General features: G+C 38.5%; 1 protein-coding gene across 1 annotated transcript in view; it reads left to right on the forward strand.

The window, feature by feature from the left end:
• The window catches only part of MTMR12 (myotubularin related protein 12), a 33368-nt gene extending 22477 nt beyond the window's left edge, over positions 1-10891 (forward strand). The window contains exons 11-16 of the mRNA XM_039567059.1: positions 2395-2473; positions 4075-4145; positions 5141-5313; positions 6040-6207; positions 7026-7187; positions 8179-10891. Coding sequence (XP_039422993.1) covers positions 2395-2473; positions 4075-4145; positions 5141-5313; positions 6040-6207; positions 7026-7187; positions 8179-8754 — 1229 coding nt within the window. The 3' untranslated portion in view covers positions 8755-10891. The remainder of the gene's footprint in view (positions 1-2394; positions 2474-4074; positions 4146-5140; positions 5314-6039; positions 6208-7025; positions 7188-8178) is intronic.
• Positions 10892-11251: the final 360 nt, after the last annotated feature.

Below are 11251 nucleotides of genomic sequence, written 5' to 3' on the forward strand. Positions count from 1 at the left end.
GAAAATTACTTTAAAAGGGAGCAGAGTCTTAACTGTTAGTTGGAACACACTAGCTGGAGTGAAGTTTGTGGGGAAGATTTTTCAGTCTACGGTGGTCAACCTTTTAAAAAGCCTTTATGCTCTGTCAAGAGTGCAGACTAAATGCTAATTCATTTTTGCACTAGGTGTTGTTACCCACTAGTCACATCTCAAAACATGAAGCTACTTAAATTCTGTCCTTTAGAAAGCAATAAAATGGGAGCCATGTGAAAGTATGCTCTAGGCTTTCAGACTTTTTCTTCTGAGACTTTCCAACTATTTTGCTGTCATGAAACACTTCGACCTCATCTCCTGAGGTGAAAAAAGATCCATTCCATTTTTAATATGAGATATTAGAGTTTCACACCAAGGATTTTGTCTAGAATACACTGTCAAATCCACAGTGAATCTTAAGAGCTAAATATAGTTACTTATCTTTTTATGTGGTTTCTGGTAACTCACCCTCTGTAGGAAAAAGGCCAAAGCTTGAATTTAAGTCATTTAACCTGTCTCAGGAAATACTGTGTATTTTGATGATGTAATTGTATCATTCATTGTCTTGTATTCATGGAAAGGAGAATGTGTTAAAACTGTAATCCAGTAAGTGTTTTGTTCTTGGAGCTTTTTAAATAAGGTTTGATAGTAGACTGTACCTCACTGAGTATAGCACTATGCACTTGCAGTCTGAGAAAAATGTTCAGGTAAGCTTTTGCAGAAGTAATAAGATCTTACAGAAATTTGCTACCTTATTACCATCTTTTAAAGTCTGAACACATTAACCATTACTTTTGTCCTGTCCTGGCTAGTTAATATGGTATAGGCAGCTTGTCCTGGCCATGGCACTCACAGCCCAGAGAGCCAAACGTGTCCTGGGCTGCACCCAGAGCCCCGTGGGCAGCAGGGGAGGGAGGGGATTGTGCCCCTCTGCTCCGCTCTGCTGAGACCCACCTGGAGCACTGCATCCAGCTCTGGGGTCCCAGCACAGGAGGGACAGGGACCTGCTGGAGCCAGTCCAGAGGAGGCCACCAAGATGATCAGAGGGCTGGAGCATCTCTCCTGTGAGGAAAGGCTGAGAGAGTGGGGTTGTTCAGCCTGGAGAAGAGAAGGCTTCGGGGAGACCTTGTAGCACCTTTCAGTGCCTGAAGGGGCTACAAGAGAACTGGAGAGGAACTCCAGACCAGAGCATGAAATGATAGGACAGGGGAGAATGGGTGGGTTTAGATCAGATATTAGGCAGAAATTCTTTACTGTGAGTGTGGTAGGATTTGGTGAAAACTACATCTAATGGAACAGAATTCTGAAGATGCATTCTAGTGCTTTTGTGAAGAACTAGTTTCTATGGCCAGGGTGAAAGAAATTGGGAGAGGAATTTAAATGAGTAAAGAGCCAAATGAGGGGGAGAGGTATGGAGGCAGAACAGCTACAGGAACAAAACATGTATATGCTCATGCATTTGAGGCATATGTGAAAGATGCAGCAGAGACAGAAGTGTGTGTGTGTGTGTGTGTATGCTGGAATTGAACACCAGATGTGTATGGAAAGAGACTCGGGGAGGTGAGCAGTTACACAGAAACATATGGAACTGAAGCTATCATTGAAAGGGTAGGGGAGGAGGGAAGTGAGTGTATCTGGTTTCTCACTAGTAGAACTGTTTGTAGGCCTTGTGCTTCAAGGTTTGTCTCATGCAGGAAATGTAATCTATTCTGGTTTTAATTTACTGTATCAGCTTGTGAAAGCTTTCCAATGTCTGTTGACTGGCTTTGATAGAAATAAAAGCAGTGGAGACTTAGGTGGCATTTCAAAAAACCTACAAAAGTCCTAGCGAAATACATAAGAGTTTAATGACTTTGTGGTATTGAACTTGGCCTCCCTGTTTCTGTATTTTAATGTCTTTTTTTAGTTGCAACAAAAACTGTTTAAAACATTTTTCAGGTAGCTCTTAAATTCCATAGATTTTTATAACCTGCTTCTAAAACCCATTGATGTTTCTGTCTGCGATGGTAATGATTTTCAAAATCCAGCCTCTTTATAGTTAAGCTTTATGTGGATCATCATCTCTGATTAAACTTTTTTATTTCTTTTCCATTTTGTCAACAGATTTATTTACCTGGTTTGATTGCCATGAACCTTCAACATACCTTTTCTAAAAGGCTGTGGTGCTATAAACCTGCTGGTGTTTGTAGGACTACTTCACTTCCTTATTTAGTTATAAGGTGTCAGCTTTAACAGTGATTGAGATTTGCTGACTCCTTAGTATTGGTTGTTTTGTACCAGTTCATAACTGAAGGGGAATACAATGGATGGCTGCTAATTATTACTATGTATGTATGTATGTGTGAACAAATCAATTTTTTGTTTTTCCTCTTCTTTTTGCAGATAACAGTACAGACTTCTGGGCAACTGATGTGAAATGGTTTTCATTACTGGAGAGCACAAACTGGCTAGAAATAATCAGGTTTGCTCTATCTTCAGCTTTCTGTGTTTCAAACTGTTGGTAAATGCATTTGTAGTGGGTTTTCTAGCTAGTTTCTTGAAATTGAATGACATTCTTTACTGCCAGTAGGAAAAAAATTAAGACGGGCTTATGGTTCCATTTATATATCTTATTTCTGCAACTTGAGACAGTGTTTCTAACAGTGCAGACTTGTGTTAAGCCTTCCACTTTAAAGGATGTGAGAACTAGCAGACCATTCCAATTACAACTTTTCCAGAAAGCTTTTTAAAACTATAGATCCAGATAATTTCTGTCCTGCACTGTCACCTTCTTTCCAAGCTCAAGAATCCTATTTGTTCCTTGCATGAAACTATTCTGTTTCTCTTACTGGCCTTGCCATTCTTCTCTGTACTCTCTACTTCTGTAATGTCCTTTAGGATGAGATGAAGTGCAGTGTTTGAGATGTTAGCCCACCAAAGATTGATAAAATGACATTTCTTCTCAGTTTTGTCCCCCTCCTGTCCTGATTGTTCCTTAAGTTCTCTTTTCTTCTTTCAGCAGTCCAGAGTGAGTAAGTGTTGGAATGGTGTTGGCTAACTTAAGGCTTGTTGTAGTGGAATGCTGAGGAATTTTGTTTTCAGTGTTACTTTGTGCTAGCTCTTTTGCCTGTCAGTTTATTCTGTGATCAGCTAATTACCATGAGGTGCTTCTGCAGTCAGCTCCAGTCCCTTCTAGTCTTAATAACAATTAATAAATATTGATAGTTATTAACTCGTTAATCCAGAATTTAAATGTATGTGTTTATTGAAGGTTCTAGTGAAGACCATATGTTGAGAAATCCATTGACATGACCAAGATCACAAGTAGTTGGAAGTAAAAGCCAGGCCAGATTGCTATCCTTAGGTTGTTTTGAGACTGGTCATTTCCATACTTGGATCCAGTTGGTTCCTGGATCAGCCTGTTCTTGGCTCTTGCAGTTAGTAGGAATGCCTTCTCATATGTTCTAGATGATAGAACAAAGAATCTGACAACTCCACACTTAAGAAATAAACAGTCAGCTTCTATTAGTGGCCTAAACTATTGCAAAAATTCTAATTTGTGTGCAGGCTTTTGCAAAAAATAATTAACTTTATGAAGATTTAGATCTAGAAACCAACAGTGTTACATCTGATTTTATGTGATCTGTAAGTCTACTCAGTCTTCCTTGTGTAATAACGTTCTCTGAATAAATTTTGTCTGAGTGTTTAAAAGAGGTGATTGGTCATTCTTCCATCTGCCTCTTAAAACCAGATTTTGGAAGAAATGTAGTATGTAGTACATTAGAACATAAATGTGGTGATGTTGACTCTTTCCAGGATAAAGATCTGGTTCTTAGCAATTTTAACACTTCAGGGTGTGATGGCTGCTGCTGATCCAAAATAAAGTATTGTATCATAGCAACTGAAAGTGCATGGTTAATGGCCAAATAAAATGTTCTTGAAGCTAAACGGTTCTTCATTTACACAAACTGAGCATGGGTTTTGTGTTTTAAAGAACTAGTCAAGTTTCAAGTATGGCATTCTAGTCCTGTCTAGGGGAAACTAATACAAGAAACTTCACTTAACTTTTCCTGTACGAAACAGGAGAGTCTTGAAGAAAGCAATAGAAGTTGCTGAGTGTCTGGAAATACAGCATACAAATGTTCTCCTCATAGGTACGTATTCAATGAGATAGTCCTATATATTTATTTTTTAAAATTAATTTTGAAGTAGCTTAAGCTGTAAGTTTATAATTACAGTAGAGACTTGCTAAAATTCGTACCGTACTAGTAAGAGTAAAGCACCTAAATCTCTCACACTCCTGGAAATGCTTCCTATAGTTAAAAAAATATGGTAAGCACTGTTCCAGGCTAAGATAGGATATGAATGAGAAAGCTGCTGATAAATTGTCAGGAGAGTCATGCATAAAGAAGGGGTAACATTCCTGTTGCCCAGTTTATTTTATTTAGGGTCTCCTAGACCCTTTGCTGCCCTTTAAGGGGAAGGGGAGCCATAACTACACAAAGGACCAGTAATAAGAAAACTTTGCAAAACAACCTTTATATTTTCTAGATATATGCTGGATATTCTGTAGCCTCTTTATTAAAAATATGTGGAAGAATATGCTTACTGTAAACATGTTGAGCAGTTTATTTTTCTAGACAAAGTAATCATACGGAAAACCAAACCTAATGTTAACCATTAAGTGACTCTTGGATTGGAAATTTAGTTGGGTATTTCCCTATATTGCCATTTGAGAAACCTAGCACAGGAAAGAGGTGTTTTCTGGAGGCACCTTTTGGAAAGGTGAAGAATGTATGTTGCATGAGGAGACAGTTTCACACCTTGTGAAAAAAGGCATGGAGGATAGGAAGGGTAAGGGGCTGAGGGGCAGGGTGTGCTTTGTGGGAGACTGAATGGCACAGGCAAGTTGTAGTGGTAAAGGTTGGGGCTTGCAGGTTTTATTATCAAAGTGTTTTCCTAGGATAAATGTGTAAGTAACCTTATATTTGAAATCATGGATTAACTTCTCTATGACTTGCAAAAATTTCTGTGCTGCTCTGATCCTGAAATACAATTTTGTTTATGTGAACGTGGCAATGCTTTGCTTTCATACACAAAGTTTGAGGAATGACTCAGTAAAGAATATTGTTTCTACTCTCCCTTGTAGAAGAGAGTGCTACTGATCTGTGCTGTGTAATCTCGAGTCTGGTTCAAGTGATGATGGATTCATACAGCAGAACAAAGTCAGGGTTTCAGAGCCTTATTCAGAAGGAGTGGGTGATTGGAGGACATGGCTTTTTGGATCGCTGTAACCACTTACACAAAAGTGAAAAAGAGGAGGTATGATTTTTTTAAATTGCTTTCTTTACTTTCTATTTACAAGCTTACTCAGCACAAGGAGGGATTTAGCTGTTAGTCCAGAAGATCCAGTTACTCTGATGATCTTTAGTGTTTTGTTCTATGGGTTGATGTTTGTACAGTGACACTGTTTTTGCTGTTCAGAGGTCAGCAGTGGCTTTATTATTGAGGAGGACAAATGCAAAATTTCCCAGTCTTGGAGTCTTTTGGAAGTCATATCTTGTGCCCTTGAAAACTGTGTTAAATGGTAGTAGCATCCATAGAAATAACTCAAGTTAATTGCCTTATTCCTGTCACATCTAGAGATCAGCTTTATACATAGTATAAATAATAAATATAAGATAGTCTTGCTTTGGGACTAGATCAGATTGCTATACAGAATTGAAATAATAGATGTAAACTGACTCATTCTGATGAAGAATTGTTATAAACTAGTTTTGCTTTGCCACCCTTAAAATGCTGCATGGTGGCAACTTTCAAATTCAGAGTAGAAAGTGCTCACCTCTTCCGTCAACAATTGGCCAAGGGTAGCTCAGATAATACTTTTTCAGAGTTCAGCCAAGTATATATGCAGCAGTTCTGTAGTTAATCAGGCTTCTTGCCTTAAGATTTGTATTTGGAGGCACTAAATACTATAAAATAAATAAGTCTGCACGGTGGAACAATTTTAACTTTTTTTGAAACCAATGAAATATTTTATTTACTTAGGCTCCTGTTTTTCTGCTCCTGCTAAATTGTGTTTGGCAGCTGGTACAACAGTATCCTCCAGCATTCGAGTTCACAGAAACTTACTTAACTGTCTTATCAGACAGCCTCTATGTGCCTATTTTTAGCACTTTCTTCTTCAACTCTCAACATCAAAGAGACACTAATAAGGTAAGGGTTTGGTATTTCTTGGACGCATTGTTGTTGGACAATGAGTTTAACCAACAAACAAGGAACACTCAAAAAAAGCTAATTCCCAACAGTGCCTTTTTCCTTACTCATTGAAGTGCCTTGAAGGGTGAACAAGTGGAATTTTGGCCATAAGGAGTCAAGTTCAGGACTTGAAGTTTATGATAACAGAAGGAATACGTAACCTGTAACGTGTGGTTGTAGTTTCATGTTTTAATATTCTTCAGTGAAATTGGAGCTCCCTAACCTATGAGGACTATCCAGCTGTCCTGCAGAATAAGTTATCTACAAAATTCTTGTATCGTATATTCTGTTGTGTTCCAAAATCAGCATCTCCTGAATGTTGATTTGTATTTGGTTCATGCTCTTCTCTAGCCTAAGAAGCTGGGAGCAATGGGAGTATCCTCTGCAGGGCTGCACAGAGACTAAAGGAAAAAGTGAAGATAACTATTTTTCATACAAATAAATCATTGATCACAAAATCTAGACCAGTAGCACTGCATGACTGTCGTTAACTTTTGTCGTTTGGAATCCTAACATTCCCCCTGTGTTTGAAGAATCCAAGTGTCTGTCTCCTGCCCAAGGTTCAAAACCATTTTTTTCCTGCGATTATTTAACCTTATTTTAATCTGTGAAAGTCTTAATTGCACTGGTTTTGTTTGGTTTTTGAACACATAGAAATCACAAGTGTTGTTGCAACTCTGTGGCCTTTTTTCTGAAAAGCCAGTTTCTTAATTTCACCTTGACTTGGTCAGAATTCCCTTCTAGCAGAATTAAATGTGACCTGTTTGTTCTGGCAGAGTGGGGAAAGCCTCAAGACACAAGGTGGTCCTTTCAGATTCCTTACTGTGTGGGACTGGTCTGTGCAGTTTGACCGCAAGGCCCAGGCTTTTCTGAACAACCCTCTTTATGCAGAGAAACCAAAACCAGATAAAAGTCAACGGAAGACTGCGCGATTCAAAGTAAGATACGTGCTGCTAAACTAAACTATTTTTTCAATTCTAGAAATATTTTGCACACCTCTTATTTCAAATGTACTCACAGTGAAAGTATTGGTGCAAACTTTTTTTTAATTGACAAAATGCATGTGTACCTCAGACCCACCTGGGTTTTAAGAACCAAATTTGCATCCACCTCAGTTGAAAATAACTGTTTTACAGTAACTATTCATAGCCATGAAGCTAGGGATTCTTTTTCTTCATACTTCTGTGCAAGTATAGTGGTAAGTCATGAGATTTAACATTCAGGTGAGTTGCACTGACATGTCTGAAGGGAGTTCATTTAGTTGTTCCATGGAGTACATAATTGAAATACATAGCAGGTTTGTAATTGCCTCCCTAATTTTGTCTGAATGTAACTGGAGTGTGTGTCTGCACTTGGAGTGGGAGGGGGACCAACAACAGCAAAAAACTGTCTGGGGTATGGAGGATTATGGATGGACCACTTCATTGCTGGAAAGTAGCACTACTTCAGGGAAAAATGTTTGTTTGGAGTAGCCTCTTTCAATTGTAATTTATTGGTTAAATTTGGTCCTGTACAAAGCACTCCCAAGTGAGACACTGCCAGTATGATCTACAGCATTAATCTGAGATGGAGAGAAGGACCACTGGATAAAAACCTGTAATTCAAGTGCTCTCTGATTTCCAACTAGCTTAAACTAAACATGAACATTTGTAATACTTGAACGTAAGCAATGGATTTGGCATTTTCAAAGAAAGTTTCTTTATCAGTGTTACTTTTGGTTAGTGCAGGGAAGGTAGCTGGCAATAAGTACACTCTGTGAAGTATTCGATGTATTGAAAAATAACAGTTTGAACACAGCCACTGCTTTGCTATATAGTTCAAGGGACTATTGCTTGCAAATAGTTTCTGAATACAACTTTTTCTTCCTCTTAAAGCTGCTTTTGGAAATTCCATTAATATTTATCTGAATATTTTTCTTTCCTCTTAAAGCATCAACGGCAACTTTCATTGCCACTGACACAGGCAAAGCCTTCCACAAAGAGAGGATTTTTCAGGGAGGAAACAGATCATTTAATTAAAAACATTCTGGGTAAAAGAATTGGCAAGTTCATAAATTCTTCAGATGAGCCCCCTAATAACTTAAGGGAGTTTTATGATAGCTGGCATAGCAAACCTGTTGACTACCATGGTCTTCTGTTACCACGCATCGATGGCCCCGAAATCAAAGTCTGGGCACAGCGTTACCTACGATGGATTCCTGAGGCCCAGCTTCACGGAGGTGGAACAATAGCTACAGCTGCCAAGATTCTGGACTTGATGGAGGAAGTGCAAAGCCTGCAGGTGAAAATGGATGAAGAGCACAGTCAGGCTGTGTCTGGAGATGTACATTCTACTCCCATGCTGAGAAATTCTGCCCGTTTGTCATCCTTGTTTCCATTTGCTTTACTTCAGAGACAGTCTGTCAAACCAGCTTTACCCACTAGCACCTGGAAAGACTTGGAAGATGAAGATGACTTGGTCAAGAGGGATGATGAATTTGTTGATCTAAGTGGGGATATGTTATAACATGTGTATAGATTACAGTATGGATTGTATATGGCTAAGCACTGAGTTTTAAATGTTGTGCTGTATCTTCATATAAGGCACTTGAGGATCTGCAACATGTTCAATGAGTTTGTGGGGTTAAAAAAAGCTTGATTGGAAAGAACTACTTGTAATTAACTGAGCATGTTTTGAACTTCAATTTCACTCCCAACAATATTTATTGCAGAAACATATTTTTAGCATAGGTGTAATAAAAGTGGGAGTCTTGGCTGGAGTAATGATATGGCCGCTGTTAAAAAACAGCAAATAAAATTCCTGCTATAAAGGTGGAATGATAAACGCATATGGCAACAATCATGCTATCTTTACAGAACATCTCTTTCCCCTTATGCTAAGAGTACTGGGAATAATGGACTGCTGTGATTTGCATTTCCCCCCCACGTAAAGTAAGCAGTGAAAGAAGCAACCAACTGTGCATTCACAGATCAGCTTTTGACAGTTGAAGAACACATTTGTGGTCACCAGGGGTTTTCTGTCTGCTGTTGGATCAGCAGAAGTCAGGTGCATGCCCCCTCCCCTTTGTCACTGTTGTTCTGTGTGGTGTCATGGTCACAGGTTGGTTGCTGTGAGCCTGTGCATGCACTTAACTCAAAGGTCAGATGCAAGAGCTTAATGACACATTTCAAGTCTTAATGTATGGCTGCTATGCTACATGCCCTTGCTGCCTTGGAATATTGTTTGCTCTTAATTTTGAGGAATGAGATTTCAATTTGTCACAAGTGTTTTTTTTCTCCTTTTAAGTGGAGTGAGACTTTCATTTTAACTTTCCCCCATTGATGCCAGTTGCCTTTAAGGCTTTCTGTAGCTTGCACTGAGACTCTCCACATAGCAGGGATGACTCTTCCTGTAATCCTGCAGGATTTGCAGTCTGTTGCCACTTGTCCTGAGTTGGTGGTAGAGCTTATGAATGTGGTGTTTATACCATAGAACACTTGTGTCCTGTTGCTGGATGTTACAACAGTACCTCAGTGAAAAAAGCCATAAAGAAATGCCTGTTGACTTGGATCTACTGTGTGTATGTTTATACAAAGTATTTTTACTGCAAATAATTATCCTCTATAGAGCTGAATATTATTTGACTGTCAGATCTGTTTTGAACCCTTAAATTGTGTAATACCCCAAGAACAGATTCAAGTCATAAAATGAGTTACACTGAGAGGTTCTCATAATAATTCAAAAATCCATGCTGGAAAACTTAGCTGGTGGATAAACTGTTGCTTAAATTTGATCAGCTCGGTGAAACTGGGGATATTAAACTTTCGTTACTAACTTATCACTTCATACTGAGTTGTATTAATGTATAGCAACAATTCATCAGCAGCCCTCTAAAAATAGATTCTCGTAACTGGGAAATGGGGAGAGCTTGATGCAGCTGTGCCAAACTGAAGCTTTCCAGCTCTTAATTGCCTTAAAGTCTTAGTGCGAGGACAATACTTGAGTTTGTAGTGGTTTATTTAAAAATACACTAGTACTTATGCTTTCTTCTGTGATACATATGATCTTTACAGCTAGCACTTGCTAGAATGGGCTGTACGGCACATTTCCTTCAGACTTAATTCATGTAATTCATGTGACTCATGTATGCAATAATACTTTGCATGTTGAATGAGCAGTGTATTATTACAGTGAAGAAATACTTGTCATTCTAAGGTCATTTGGGTTTAAGGATGGGGTTTTTTAAATGCTGCCATTAAAAAAAAAAAGATATTAAAATGATTTTTCTATACTTTTGATCAAACTGTTGTAATATTTCCGTCATGAAGATCACATATTTGTATTAAAGAATGGATGTTGGACATCTTATTTGTACATAAGTTATCAGAAATATATATAGAAGAGAAGCATATATCTGGAATTGAACATGGGAACACTTCTAATGTAGAGTAAATACCATTGTTGCTGGTTTTCTGCACTGAAGGATTGGAAATATACTTCCTATTTTTACTCCAGGCTTCTGTTTATACCTCCAGGTTTTAACACTGAATGCAAGCTAGCAGCTCTACAGGTTTTTATCTTCTTTTTTTCCTTTTTGTCACATACTGTTACTTCTCTCTAACAGGCTGTTTGAAGAGTGTTAATAAAAATACATTTTGACATAGTTGTCCTGAAATGAGAATGTATGTTTAAATAACTAAATCACAGCAGACTTGACAATCTGCAGTGACAAGGCTTTTCTGGTTATATCCTGGGTTTTGCAGACTGTTACGGGGAAGCTGTGCAGTTTTGATCTCGCTGTACTTTTGGAGAGGTGCCATCGGTGCAGGAGGGAGGAAAGTTCAGTGCAGTGAAGTGGGGTGACTGTGGGAAGTTAAAGGGGATCTAGGAACTGTCTGCTGAGTATCTGTAGTGGTGGGGGTTATTAACACTGTTGATTTCTGTCTTACCAATGTACTTTCCCCATGTCCAAGGCAAAAGTTGTTCTTGCATTGTCACACTAAGCAACTTCTTGAAATTGCCA

This window comes from Corvus cornix, chromosome Z (assembly GCF_000738735.6).
Source record: "Corvus cornix cornix isolate S_Up_H32 chromosome Z, ASM73873v5, whole genome shotgun sequence".
Lineage (NCBI taxonomy): Eukaryota > Metazoa > Chordata > Aves > Passeriformes > Corvidae > Corvus > Corvus cornix.